The sequence below is a fragment of the Emydura macquarii genome, unplaced genomic scaffold (assembly GCF_026122565.2).
Source record: "Emydura macquarii macquarii isolate MOO-44397 ecotype Brisbane River unplaced genomic scaffold, CSIRO-AGI_Emac_v2 contig_3345, whole genome shotgun sequence".
NCBI classification, from domain to species: Eukaryota; Metazoa; Chordata; order Testudines; family Chelidae; genus Emydura; species Emydura macquarii.
The window spans coordinates 4623421-4638678 of record NW_027133482.1 but is presented as its reverse complement, the minus strand read 5'-3'; the positions used below and the strand labels follow the sequence as shown (position 1 = coordinate 4638678).

General features: G+C 39.8%; 1 protein-coding gene across 8 annotated transcripts in view; it reads right to left on the bottom strand.

The window, feature by feature from the left end:
• Positions 1–15258, bottom strand: part of EXOC6B (exocyst complex component 6B) — a 434911-nt gene that overhangs the window by 194279 nt on the left and 225374 nt on the right. For all 8 annotated transcript variants that reach the window (XM_067533650.1, XM_067533651.1, XM_067533652.1 and 5 more), the window contains exons 9-13: positions 5667–5750; positions 5460–5506; positions 3570–3690; positions 1250–1321; positions 566–663 (exon numbers count right to left, since the gene is read on the bottom strand). In XM_067533650.1, the coding sequence (XP_067389751.1) occupies positions 566–663; positions 1250–1321; positions 3570–3690; positions 5460–5506; positions 5667–5750 (422 nt within the window). The remainder of the gene's footprint in view (positions 1–565; positions 664–1249; positions 1322–3569; positions 3691–5459; positions 5507–5666; positions 5751–15258) is intronic.

The following is a 15258-nucleotide window of genomic DNA, read 5'->3' as shown; positions in this document are numbered from 1 at the left end:
CACAAAGTGTACCCACCTAGACGTTGTAAAATGCCGTACTGAGTTGTAAATTAACATGTTTTAGTGATCAGATTTTCACCATTGTTTAAGAAATATGTGAAGAAGTATCAGTGGGAAACTTGATTTAAATCAGTGATTGTCTCTTGGTGATTTAAATCACCTTGATTTAAATCAATCCACCCTGAAAAAGCAATCACTTCAGTCTGCTCAACATCACCACTTTGCTGGGTATGCTCCCTGTTACCTGATAGTTCTGACAGACAGCTCCTGCTCCAGCTTGTGCCCTGCTCCTCCCCCTGCGTCCTGCCCCAAATCCTCCTCTAGCCAAGGCCAGTTGCCCGGCTGTCCTGACTTCACCTCTACATATGTGATGAGCAGCTATGTGGGTATTTCCTCTCCCTGACCCAAGGAGGACAGTCTGCACCAAGTTATAGCAAGGTTAACATAGGCAAAATTTTAGACATAAGCATGTTATTAGCATCCCTTTAAATAAAAACCATTTTAGCCTGTACTTAAAATTGCTCTGCATGTAAAGTCTTACCGTAGTGTAAAAAAAGCCTCTTACCTGAAAACTCCGGACCATTTTTTCAGCAGAGTCTCACTATATTGGTCTCTGATTTCCAGTAACATGTCAAACAGTTGGTTTACCGGGAAGCCATACCCCTGCATTGAGAAACGCAAGCACCCACATTCAGTAAGAAATGTTAAGACTGGGATTTGATTTGATTTTTTTTAAGGAATTGATTCTACACTTCCATGACAGCCATCAAATTTAAGCTGATGTGAGGATGATATGGTTCAGGGATTTAATACCTGTGTACTAAACGCTAGGCAGCCAGTTCAAATCCAGACTATACCAGTTGAATGTTATTGGCTTTTCACAGGCCTGGCTCCTAAGGGACAGGTGTGGGCATCACAAAAAGCCCCGTCACATTTGACACCATTGTAGGTGGTGTCAGCAGAAAGGCCAAGGACCTAGTCCAAACCTTAGTGGTGGTCTTTTCGGGTCCAGGTGGACCAACCACACTGATCAAGTGGCGTGGACTTGGGCTCACACGGCCATTGCCCACAGATGTGTGTGTCAGCCGCCAGGGCTGCCACTCCGGCACCTGAATTCACGCACCACAAAATAAAGAAACAACGCTGACATGGTGAGCCAGTGCCCATCAACAGGTTGAAATGGATGACGTCTTTCATGAGCAACACAGATGTTTAACAAGAGGAACATCAGCATCTAACAGTCACATACCTGGAGTGTATCCGCAAACAGAACTATGAGGTTCTTCAAGTCTAATACCAGATTTGGGTCAGAACAGTAAGACTAAAAAAGGAGGGGAAAATTGAAAAAAAGTTGTAATTGCTACAAGTAGGAAAAAAATCTGCACACACCCTTCTGTAATCCTTCATTTTAGCTAATAATACATAGACACTTGATACAGCCTCATTATCAGTAGGCTTTGAATAGCCTTTTATTATACAGCCTGATAAAGTATATCTTGCATGATATGACCTAACATAAGACATATTCTGATACATTATCCCATTCCAGAACATGTTGCAATCAGAAGCTCTACAGGATACATAAGGATTTCAGTTGCTACTAGGGTGACCAGATGTCCTGATTTTATCGGGACAGTCATTCAGAGATTTGTCTTATATATGCGCCTATTATCTCCCACCCCCACCATGATTTTTTACACTTGCTATCTGGTCACCCTAGTAGATACCCAAGCAAGATGTCTTTAAAAGTACCCAGAAGTTACTATATTTATCAGGGGATTGAGAAGGGAAAGGATGCAAAAGCCAGTGCACTGACAGATCAGAGACACTGAGTGTTATCTATTGCTGAACAAAATTGTTAATTACATTGTGTCTAATGTTCATCAGGTCTTGCAAAACAGAAAACACTCCAAATTCCATAAATTAAGAAGATTTCATTTTTAATTAGAGGGTTCTGGCAATATGAGTAAAACACATTGCATGCCTAGGTCTCAGCAATATTAACATCCATCCTATGATATAAACAATTACTAAAGCTCAAGACGCTAGTCAAAAAGATACATAGCCTACTGGGAACAACTGATCAAAATCACAAAATATATCAGACGTCCTCTTTGCACATAATCTTTACATTAGCAGGCTAGCCCACTAAAGTGAAATACGCAAAATTTCAAACAGACTCTTACCAAATATATAATCAATGATCCTAAACTGCAAAAGAGAAACTGAGAGATTCACAGTCTATTGGAAACTCAAGGAGGAATTACTCGGTTAATCAATGTGACAGACTGAAAGAAACATTTCCCAGTTCAGTACCCAAAAAACAAAGTAGGAAAGAAAGGTAGTTCCCTCATACTATCAGAAATGATAAAAGATGTCCCATTCCAGGCATAATCTTGGCTGAAAGGACACAGCTGAAACAGGCTCAATAATGTGACAGCTTCCCACCAAATGAGAAATGAATGATAATACAGGATGGACACGTTGAGTCATTACGCTAGTAGGATGTAAATGTTAACATGGGGCAGAAGGTGGTTTCAATGAGCAAAGTTAAACGGTATTAGCAATATAGCTTTATAAAACTGGCAGTAATCTGCTAGTGTGAACAGGCAGCAATAATAATGAACTCTATGATGCAGTACCCAAAAGCACTTTGCAGCTGTCCGAGCCGTCTCAAAATCCACATTAGGAATCACAATAGCCAGTGAAGTTTCTTCAAGGAAGGCAGGGTAGGATTTGCCTACCTCACATAGTGGGATACAGTAGAATGTGTATATGCCATAAGTCGAATTTGAAACAACTTGGTGTGTCAATTTTATCTTCCTCTTTTCAGATATCACCAGCCTTCACTAAGAGCGGAGTGGCCACATTTTATCATTGTTGCGCCCCCAAAGAGATATTTCTAACTTTCAACTGATTTTTAAAAGGACATAAGAAGTATTGTGCTAGTGCGTGAGCGGCTGAAAGTAATACTGACCAGTTTATTAATTATTATTGTTATTTTACCATGCTGAGAGAAATGCCAAAAATAAACAAGTCACCTACGTGGTGAAAATAATTTTTTTTAAAATATTTTCAGTTTTAAACATCCAAGACATTGTAACATAGGGAAGGAAATCTACTGGTTTGTCTTTAAAATGTATTATATTTAACCCAACAGTGTGTCTTTCATTGGCATTAATTTCAAAAAGTTCCATATTTCACAGTTTAAAACACACTACTCCATACAAAAAAACATTATTTCAATTAGAGAGAACAAGGAAACTTCCCCCTACTGGTGCATTTTAAAAACGGTTGACCAAATAATGGAGAAATGGAAATGTGAAGCAGTATTTATTCTTTCTAGTCCCGAAAATAGAGGAGGGCTCAGTGCAGGAGGATCTGAACTATCCAGAGGCATGAGAGCTGAATAAAGACTTTTTAAAAGCATCATTGGTATATAAGTATATATTCATTATGTTATTTTTAAAATGAACAGACAAGAAATACCACAATAAAAATCACACTCCCAAAGGCTCAGATTAATTATATTTACAGCATCAGTTACACAATCTGTGGCTTCTACTTACTGAATGTGTTCTTAGAGCGGCGATAGTTTTTGACAGAGCCATTTCCCACAGTTCATCAATATAGGCTCTATTTACCAAGCCCTGGGTCGTATGTAAGATGTGATCTTCAACTACAAAAAACCTAACGAAGGAGAAGGCACAGCTGTCAGAAGTTAGAGTGCCTATGACCGCAACATGGTTTTACAAACATCACATGCAACTGACACATGCAAAACTAGCAAAACTCGCATCCACCCACCTCAAAAAAAAAAGCAATGTGCTGCACAGTTCTGTCTACATGTACAGAAATAAACACCAGCAGATTAAATTAGATTAGATAAAATAAAATTAGATAGATAGATAGATAGAAAACCCCACAGATTATTTTGACTAATAGTACGAGACAGGGCTTTAATTTAATTTGTTGCTAGCCATAAGTAAGATGGTAAATGTCAAATTTAAAGTATGTGTCAAGGAGACAGATATAAATCATGTCACCAAAATCCGACACACCCCGTAACACAGTTCTCAGGGGGTAAACACTTCCTATCATTTTTCCTATTGACCAATAGTTGCCTTGTAATCAGTTATGCTAGAATGGAGGAAAGTGTATTTGTGATGATGCCCTGTCATGCATAAAAGGAAATGGAAGGACAATAGGATTATTGGAATGGAGAAAACTAACCAATAGCGACTTGCCTTCTTGCCCATTTTCTTGAATTTATAAACTCAATCCATGCTTTTGTTTAGTCTCTGGCTTCCAAGTCTGTGTCAAATTCCCTGCCTCAGGAATGACAGGATTTTTTCTTTAAATCAGTGCTAAATAAACTGGGCATCAGTATAAGGAGTACTCATCAGGTATTTTCAGTACATGGGATATTTTCAATTGTAAGAATTTTTCAATCACAGAATCATAAGAGTTAGAACTAGAAAGGACCTGTTACACCATGGAGGATTGTGCTCTATAGCCAATTTATTAATGTCTTGTCCAGTCTGCGTTTAAAAGCTGCAAGCAAGGATGTCTCCACCCAGTCCCTTGAGAAGATAACAGATCTCACATTATCAGGACATTTTCCTGATTTTTAGCATGTGTTAGCCTTTCCTTAATTTCTTGTTATTACACCTGTATTTCAACCGAAATATTTCTTCTCCGGTGTTTATACTTTGAAAATGTGTGTAAAAAAGCTCAGTTCAGAAAACCTAAATTGTATAGAAATATCTGTTCAGTGAAGGAAACCCACTAAAATATTACAAATCAGTATCAGAATGCTATTAGTGTGCATTTTACTAACGATCGCTGCTCAGATTGATATAAATGCATGCTGTGATTTACATTCAATCTTGATTGATGAAATTTCTCCAGCATATCCTATCTTTTCAGGTGCAGCAGACTTATCTTCTCTTTACTCAAATTTGGACCATTTTTTGGAAAACTGTTATTATACTGTAGTTTGCAACAGTAACAAACACATTTTTAAGCCAAGGAATAGAGGTTGATCACATCAATTTCCTGAGCTAAGCAAGGAGTGGAATATCTAAGAACTATAACCAAAATTATTACGACATCTGCATAATTCAGTCAGATTGGCCTGTTCATCTCATCATCGTAGCAGGCTGATGTACACAGTGCCCAAAACATGTTTATTCTCTTGAATTCACTGCTTGTGAAATTCACAAGCAGTGCACAATAACTGTTCATTCTTTAGACTGCCTGCACTAGTGACACAGCAAGGATTCTGGGTGCAGTAAAATATGACTCTCCTCTTAAATGCGTAGGAAGCACAAACCACACTTTTCCTGTTTTGGCTCCTAAAAGGAATTGTCAAAAAGATCAACATTTCCTTGTCTTGCGCCATTTAATAACACAGCACACGCATATTTAGAGAAGGTGTATATAAAAAGCATACCTACCCTACAATTTGATTAAAATACTTCCTGTAGCCATCCAAAGTTTCGTGCTGCAACAAAGAAAAGTGAACAAAGTTTAAAACAAAGAAGGATAGTGAAATTGGAAACAAATAAGAGACCACACACATGCAACAACATGTGCAGAGGCAAAGTTCCACTCCTTTATTAGGCAAAGTATATTTGATCACTAAAGCTATTAGACAGTCATACCATGTTTGAGGGGGGCTGAAGCACCAATCGGGCCTGTTTTCTTCTCTGTTTCCTGTAGTAGTTCTCAAAGGTTTCTCTAGCACCCTGAAAAACAGATCAAATGAATTCAAGTTCCTGGCCTTAGAGTTAGCCTCAATCACCTCCAAATAAAACTGCTCTTTTTACATGTTAAATGTTGATTTACACCATTTTTTTCTGACCTCAGTATCAACAGTCCTTTAAAAAGCTTAAAAAGCACCAGTTCATTCTGGATATTTATATATGTAACTACTTTGGCACAAATATTTCTGAAGAATCCTGCTGCATTCACAGACACATCCTCTTCCAACACTACATTGATGTCGCTATAGCTTACTGTACTGCAATGCAAATAATAGTTCCATTACAGTTTGCACACTTAAAAAAAACCTAGGCATGGTGGAAAATGAAATCACTTCAAGTGATAGCGAGCAAACATTTTGTGAGCGGGCCCAAACAATGCTGGAAAAAGGTTACAGTAATTCCTTTATCTAGAAACGTATATGGATCTCATCACCACTATATCCAAGCACCCACAGTAAAACCCAGGCCTACGAAAGCTGGACTAGAACCCTAGTCCTACAGTTCTAAGCACACAGGCCTCTCCTATCTGAGAAAAAGGAAGCTCTCTCAATTAAGTTACACAGGGTGAATGGCTCCCCTTCCACCAGGGAACTTAAGGAGTATCAATTTTTTATCATTTATTGACTGCTTCATCTTGGGCATCTTGTCCACATTTAGGATTGTGGCCATCCAGACAGCACAACAAAAACGTCTGAGCATCCTCAGAACCCACCTTACTGATGAGACATCAAGACACCCAAATTTTGCCCAGATTATGTGGCTACTGTGGAACCTTATTGTTTTATCCCTCAAAATTCCTTCCTGACTCTGTTACCACCCTTTCTTCCTCACCCCCTTCTTGTTTCACATCTGAAATTGGATTATAAACTCTTTAGGGCAGGGACACTGTCTCTATTTGTGCTTTAAAGGCCAAACACGTTTTGGATGCTGGACAAAAACAATAAAATAAAAAACAACAACTAAGTATTTTTAGTCTGCTCCATGTACAACATGAGACTTGGGTCTTTTTGGTTTAAACGGAAAAGTGAATTAAAAAGCACACTTGTTTCTATATTTCCCACACATAAACTCCTCCCCATATTATTGTACAAAGAGGCTGAGTTAACAGCCCCTTTATTAAAAGGCTCTCAGGAAATTTCTGCAATTAATATTTCTAGCAGTGCAGTCATACACACGCCCCTCCTTTGTGAATAGATTATAAACCTCCTGCAGATTAGGTAAAATGCAGCCACCTTGATTTCATTGTGTGGCCCCTCCAGAAACAGTCACCTATATGCTCTGGGAATCTAGATCTTGGAACACAGTTTTTGTAAGTTTGTAAAAGTGGTTCTCTTTTTTAAAAGTTACACTTGTTAAAACACATACTATGCTTTTGTTCCTACTGAAGGCCAAGAGGCAAATTCAGACTTGGCATAAGCTAATTCAGACCTGGCGTAAACTACGGCAAGTCCCCTGAAGTCAATAAAGTTATTCAACCTTGCACCAGGGCTCAAATTGGCTTTAAGTCAACAGCAAGTTTGGCATTCTAAAAAAAAGCATTTAGGAGCCAGAAGCTGTTTAGGAATAGCCTTTCTCCATGTCCCTCCCCCTTCTCTCTTCTGACTTTACTGCCACCTGCCCCCTCATCAGCTGATGTGGGATAACAGGATTGCAAATCAGAGATTCACAGATTTTAAGGCCAGAGGGGACCACTATGATCATCTGGTCTGACCATCTATATACCATAGGCCAGAGAATTTCAGCAAGTGATTCCTCTCTGCATCAAGCAGACAGCTTCTGGTTGAACTTTTAGAAAGGCACCCTTAAAACCACACCCCTTCCTGCAATCCGAGGTCTCAGTCCTCACCTTCTCCTTCAATCTAGCTCCTTTATGAGGATCACAGCCATTTCTCTGTAAGCAGACTCCCAATTTGAGGACTCCTGCTTGTTACATCACCAGCCTTAGAAACTGCAGGTTCATACTTGCAATGGGAAAAAAAACTAAGGCAGGGAAACTCCAAAACTCAGTGTAAAATTGAGCAACTTTTTTACAAGAGAATTTTCCTTTGGAAAGATACCATCTGGGGATTTAATAGTACTTGCCTCCTTCTCAGGAACTACAAATGATGCCCCCACCGTAAACTCTGAAAAATCTTCAGATTTTTCTCCCCAGATTTGCATAATAAATACAGAGACATTTGTCAGGCAATTGTTGCTATCCACTTCCTCTGACCTCCCAGTGACTGGGATAATAGTAATGAGACCAAGATTCTAGTCCCCTTCTGCCACTGATTTGTCCCATCACTTTACGTATGTCATTTAACTTTTCTATGTCTCACTTTCTGCCATATGTATTAGTGGCATCCTAAATGTAACTGCCTTACAAGGGGTGTTTGTGTTGTAAAAGAGTTGGAGATCCTTGGATGAAAGGCACTATTCACAAGTGCAAATTATTATTTTCTAAATGAAGAATCTTTGAAACAATTTCTCCATATCTCTGCGTTTCCCCTATGCCATGCAACAACTCAATAGCTATAGGTAGTTACAGTAATTCAAGCACTTTTCAAGACCAAAGCTCTCAGCTGTACCTTCATAGTAGGCTAGATTTCGTTTTCTTTCTACTCCGCACAAAGATGGTACTTATCTTTATTTTTTCTTTTGAAATTTTCTGTTGAATTTAGGGTCTGCTGAAAGGTGCAGGACTCATCTTTGAGACTGAAACTCCCTGCTTACTCACATGACAAGCAAAACACCAGCGGTGATATCATCAGCTTCTCCACACTTCACCCTCCAATGTGTCTTAGAGGTTGGAGAGGCTGTATAACCCATTCATCCTTGGCTACTTTGCTCACACTTCCAATATGGGTGTAAATTAATACCTGATGTATCAGCGGCTTATACGATAAGGATATTGTTAACTAGAAATTGGCTTGAAATGACCAACCTATTCCAATAGGCCCAACATAGGTTTAAAAAAAGCTGTCACTGCTAACATGGTCTGGATTTGAATTTAAGAACTAGAGTAGTGGGTTAAAGGCTCTATATCTCATCCCGTTCCTATGACCCACTCCGTTCCCTTCACTTTTATTTTATACATTACTTAGCTCAGAAATGCAGAATCATTATGCTCAGCTTCTGTGGGGCTGAAACTGGGAGCAGAGCCATGGGGAGCCCCAAGTCCTGGCACTCTTCCTGGGGCTAAAGCCCCAAGACCCAACGTCCACCATGGCGCTGAAACCTGCTGTCCTGAGTCCCTGGCTCCCCCGTGGAGCTGAAGTGCCTAGTGCCCCCCTAATGCACCAGCAGGACTGAATCCCCAAGTTCTCTCCGTGGCTGAAGCCAGGAGCCCTAAGGTCATACTCACTGGTTTTATAGTATGTTGGGGGGGCCTCAAAGAAAAAGGATGAGAACCCTTGCTCTATGACATGTCATGCATCTTGGGGCATTACCCTTCGAACACAAGGCAACAGGGCTTTGCACAGAAGGTGCCTTTGGTGCTGAACCTCACTGCAGGAGAGGACTCAGAAGGGCCTACTTCACTCAAAAGCCACCAGTGCAACCAAGCATCTGACCTTGCCCAGCCCAGTGTTTGAAAGCTAAATTGTCAGCTTTATTTTTTGAAATGTTTCCCATTTGTCTTTTATAAATCCTCTGGCCATTGGAAATTATTTTATACAACAAATAAGGGGGGAGAGTTGTTTGTTGAAGACAGTTGTTTAAGCAGGGGGTTGGACTAGATGACTTCCTGATGTCCCTTCCAACTCTAATATTCTATAATTCTATGGAATATTTGAGGCAGCTTCACAATGTTCCCTCCCCTTCTTTCCAAACATTAAGAGGTTAAGGCTGGCAAATGCTTGCCCTTTGGAAATCACTCTAGAGACACTATGTGTAGAAGTGTTATTGGTTGACTCTAAAACCGAGTATGGAGACTTGGGGCTATATCCATAAATTAGTCTTTCAATTTTGGAATGCAACCTCTTTATCCCCCAGAACTTCCATACTTAGGAAATACCAGAAAGCAAACGCCTCCACGTTTCAATCTATCACACGGCTTTAATCCTAGATTTGGAGGGCGGGGATGAAGGAAGAGGGACAACATAATTGGAAGATATTAAAATTTAACAGAATCGTAGAGACCAGAGACAGAAAAGACATGCTGATTCATCCCACGGATGTCCCAGCCAATGCCATTTTGTTCCCTACAACGCCTTGTCCAGTCTATTTTTAAATATCCCAAGTAATGTGAACTTTGAGAGATTATTCCAAAGCATAAACGCACCTCTCAGAAAGTCTTTCCTGATATTCCATTTCCCCCCCTCTCTTGATTTCATCCCATTCTCTTAATAATATTCCCCTTCACCTCCTTAAACAGTTTCTCGTTCCTTTGTTGTTCTGCACCCCCCAAATACTTGGAAGTGTATTTTTCCTGGGTTGTCGCTCATCTAAACTATACTTTTCTTCATTCTTCATTTATCCTCAGACAGTCTAGTCAGCCCTCCAAAAGTAATATTTGTTTCTCTTCTATGAACCCCCTGTAACACATCAGACCCTTTCTGGTAATAAGATGACCAGAAGTGAATGCAGTATATTCCAGGTTTGTGTATTTTTTAACATTTTATAAATGAGTCGATATCGAGGACAGAACCTCCCCTCCCCCACGGCAACAAATAACTTACATTTTTATATTGTTCCCTTATAATCAGCACACAGGGTCATTACTAATGGTTACTTCTGTTCACGTCCCTATTTCTCGTTTTCTAAAGTGCTATCATTTTAGTATCTAAAGGCTGTTCAACAACCAGATTGCACAGAGAGGCGATCACTGACCTGTCCAGCCACCACTTTCCCACACAGACCTTTTTCTACAGATTGTCTCCATGTCTTCTTGTCAGGTCAACAATGTTCTCAGTTTCTTTCTAGTTGTCTTCATAGATTCCAAGGCCAGAAGGGACCATTGTCATCATCTAGTCTGACCTGCCGTATATTACAGGCCATAGAACTTCCTCAAAATAATTCCTAGAGCAGATACTTTAGAAAAACATCCAATCTTGATTTAAAAAATGCCAGGGAAAGAGAATCCACCACAAACCTTGGTAAATTGTTCGATTGGTTAATTACCTTTACAGTTAAAAATGTACACATCTCATTTCCAATTTGAATTTGTCTAGCTTTAATTTCCAGCCAATGGATCGTGTTCTACCTTTCTCTGCTAGACCGTAGAGCCCATTATCAAACATATGTTCCCCAAGTAGGTCCTTATAGATTGTGATCAACTCAACCCTTAACCTTCTCTTTGACTGAGCTTCTTGAGTCTCTCACTATAAGGCATGTTTCTAATCCCTTAATCATTTTTGTGGCTCTTCTCTGAACCCTCTCCAGTTTATCAACATCCTTCTTGAATTGTGGGCACCAGAACTGGACATAACATTCCAGCAGTGGTTAGACCAATGCCAAATTCAGAGGTAAAATAACCTCTCTACTCCTGCTTGAGATTCCCGTTTGTGCATCCAAGGATTGCATTAGCCCTTTTGGCCATAGTAATGTATTGGGAGCTTATATTCAGCTGATTATTCACTACAGCCCCCAAATCTTTTTCAGAGTCACTGCTTCCCAGGATAAAGTCCCCCGTCCTGTCTGTATGGTCCACATTCTGTGTTCCTAGATGTCTACGTTACATTTAGCTGTACTAAAACACACACAGTTTGCTTGTGCCCAGCTTACCAAGCAATTCAGATCACTCTGTATCAGTGACTGGTCCTCTTATTATTGACCCCTCCCACCAATGTTCCTAAAAGCAGCTATTTCATTCTCCACAAATTCAGTATTCAGTAACAACTAGTACAATAGGCAAATCTGCAAAATCCAGTCATCTCTTTTTTTTAAAAAATGAGAAAGACAAGCATTAGTTGCATAACAAAACAGAAGTCACACTGAAGATACTATCATCTTCACACCCTAAACATCTTGAATCAACTAGCAGCTACAACTGGACACAGAGAGTGAGGTTTCCAAGGTATATTCCAGAGGAGCTGCAATTCACTATGAAAACTTTCCTCCTAAGCAGACTGTTGTCTGTGCAAATGGTTTTTTATATCTCAGTGCCTGTCTCTGGGGTAGACAGTCCCCAGAAAAGAAGAAAAAACCCACACATGCTTGCTCGTTTATTTAGATTTATTTGATTGGAACATATTTCTCTCCCCCTTGCCCCCACCATTCAAGCAGGCAGCCAAAGGTTCAAAATTACAGTCACAACTGCACATTTATTCTAATCACTGGTCCAGGAAAAGCCATCAATAACACCACATGTTTTATAAAATTACTGGGCAGAACTTTATTTTTCAAATTAGCTTTGGAGCATCCAGTTCGCAAACTTGGCGATGACAGCCACATAATTCAACTTGTTGATGATCACCACATCAGCTGCCATAAGGGAAAATGAAATATAATCACACAAAGACAGATGCAAGATTTAAGTAACCAAAAAAAGCTATAGCTCAGAGGTAGCAGAGGTGAAAGTACATCCAGGTATGAATTACATGAGGATAGATATTGTAAGTTTAATATTTTTACTTTAATATACATTTTCATCTAATTTATTTCTACCATTTCAAATAATTAATCCACTACTCCCTAACTTTAAGAAGGTTCACAACTACATGCCTAGCAAAGTGTATTTTGAATCCAGAACAAGTTGAACATATCATGTCTCACTAGGATAATAAAGAGGCTTAAGTGCTGTTAACCCTGAAACAGAACCGGCCAACGTACGGAATGTACTAATCATGTAAAGAGCAGTAGGTCACTGTAAAACATGGTAGTGATAACATTTTGCACTCATGCACTGATTGTCAGCTGAGACACTCCAAGCATTTACCAAGTATTTTTTTAATCCTCACATCATCTATACTGTCCACAGAGACCAAGTAGGACTTCTGTAAGACCTCAGACAAAAGACTCAAACAAGTAAATGGCACAATTAGCTATTTATCCATTTCAGAAGGACAGGCTGGCATTGGAACCCACAGTTATAAAAGGAATCCAGGCATTTCAAACCAAAAGACCTCGCTCAGCCTTCCTATCTACAGTCAATTAGTGCTGGATTCTGTAGCCACTCCCCAAGCACAACCCCTGTTGACGTTGATAAGAGTTGTGCCTATCCAGTAGCTACAGAATTAGTCCTCTAGTTATTTGGAAAAACCTAGTTTTCAAATCCAATGGAGCACAGTTAATTTACAGCACTGGGAATCCTCTATCCACAGCTCATCTCAGTTTAAATACTGCAGCTCTGGTTTAAAGTAAACAGATTAACAATGAACTTGATCTTCCACTCATTAGTGATAATCCTGAGTTAAAGCATGCTCCCATCTGAATTTATGGATGCATTAGTACTTGCTACTGTTTGGCCCAGCTGTTTCTTAAATTTACTTTTGGCATTCATTGGCTTTTTTATCATTGTTAGACTTTGTTCCATGGTGATTTTCAAATTACACAGAGATGTCCGCCCCCCCTTCATTTTCTTTGAGAGAGACTCACCCCGTGTCTCAACAAAAACAAAAGTGGCATCAGCTCCATCATTATAAAGCACACTTTAAGCTTTACGCAATTGTTCACAAAAAGTATACAAGGACATTTTTGCACCTATGGAGACCTATCTTCAAATTGCCTGAAGTCACAGGTAGAAATTAACTGGGTGATCTCAAGTTGAGGGCCATTCTTGCAAATTCTCTGTGCACAGAACTAATACCAAAGCCAAAAGCAGTTCCAGGTGCAACCAACTTGCAGGATTGGGATCAAATGCCCTGATCATTTTTAGTCATTTACGATCCCAGAGCACTCTTTGTCAGTTGCTGATGCCAAGGTCTTGGCCAAACTACAGTGCTGGGGTTTACATTCTGCCAGCCTAAAATCCTCCACCAGTTTTAACTAGATTCAATATACACTTCCTTCTCTACCCCATTGAGTACTGCTGCTGTGCATTATTAACCATCATCTTCACCTGGGTGAAATGGGCCCCCTGGCTAGTTTAATTCATGTGTTTGAGTGCCGATGATGCATTTGCATCACGTAAATATTAACTGAGACACAGGGTCCGAGTCTGCTCTCCCTCCTGTTTCATCCCAACATAATGTCATTGTCTTTACTGGAGATACTCCAAACTTACACTGTTATAAGCAAAATCAGAATAAGAACCACAGTACCAAAAGGCTGTAACAAGCTACAGTAGGTAACTAGTAGTTCAGTCACAAGGAAAGCCATTCATACACGATACACCTGATATCAGTACCGGTTTGAGGTAGTGCAGAAATTTTGCAATCTTGCAAACACCAGCCCCAAAAGACTTTGGGGAGCATAGTGTGTTTTAAGGAAAGGTTTGAAGGAGGTGATGGTCATTTGGCATGTATGAAGAAGAAAACTGTTAGAAGCATACAAGTAAGCATGAAATAAGTTACAAAGATGAATGTGGGAGAAGTCGGTAAGGTGCTTAGAGATCCCTCAAGACGAAATAAATCATTAGCAACTGGGGAACACAAGGAAACAAGGTCACAATCCAGCAGAGTACTTAAACACATGCGGCTTAACTTTAAACACAAATATTCCCAATTAATTCAATGGGATTACATGTGTGTTTAAAATTAAGCATATGATGAAGTGCTTTGCTAGATTGGGGCTCAAAAAAGGCCTCTGCCTAGCTCAAATATCAGCACAGTATGGGTTCATTTCTTTACATTAAAGAATTAGCATCACTTTGATGGTGAAAACAAAGGGTAAAGCAAACGGGGGGAAAACGCAGTGGCTGCTGTTTCCGAGGTGAACTCTCCACTTCGATATTTACAGAACTGCACATATGTGCTGATGACAAGAGGAAAGAACTGTCACATTTTCATTCTTCCATTACTCCTTTGTCTAGAGCCTGCCAGTCTAAAAAGAGTCAATCTCTCAGATCAAGCAGCTGAACCCCTGCCTCGTACTGTTTTGTTCAAGTCAGTTTTATAGAATCATAGGACTGGAAGGAACCTCGCAAGGTCATCTAGTCCAGTTCCCTGGACTTCTGGCAGGACCAAGCATTATCTAGACCATCCCTGACAGGTATTTGTGTAACCTGTTCTTAAACATCTCCAGTGATGGAGAGTGCCCACTCTCTTTAGGCAACTTATTCTAGTGCTGAACAACCCTGACAGTTAGGAAGTTTTTCCTAATGTCCAACCTAAACCGCCCTTTGTTCAGTTTAAGCCCATTGCTTCTTGTCCTACCCTCGGAGGTTAAGGAGAATAATTTTTCTCCCTCCTCCTTGTAACAAACTTTTATGTACTTGAAAACTTATCAAAACCCCTCTCAGTCTTCTTCTCTCCAGAGTAAACAAACCCTTTTTTTCCAATCTTTCCTCATAAGTCATGTTTTCTAGACAGTTAATTTTTGATGCTCTTCTCTGGACTTTCTCCAATGTGTCCACATCTTTCCTGAAATGCAATGCCCAGAACTGGACACAATACCCCAGGTAAGGCCTAAT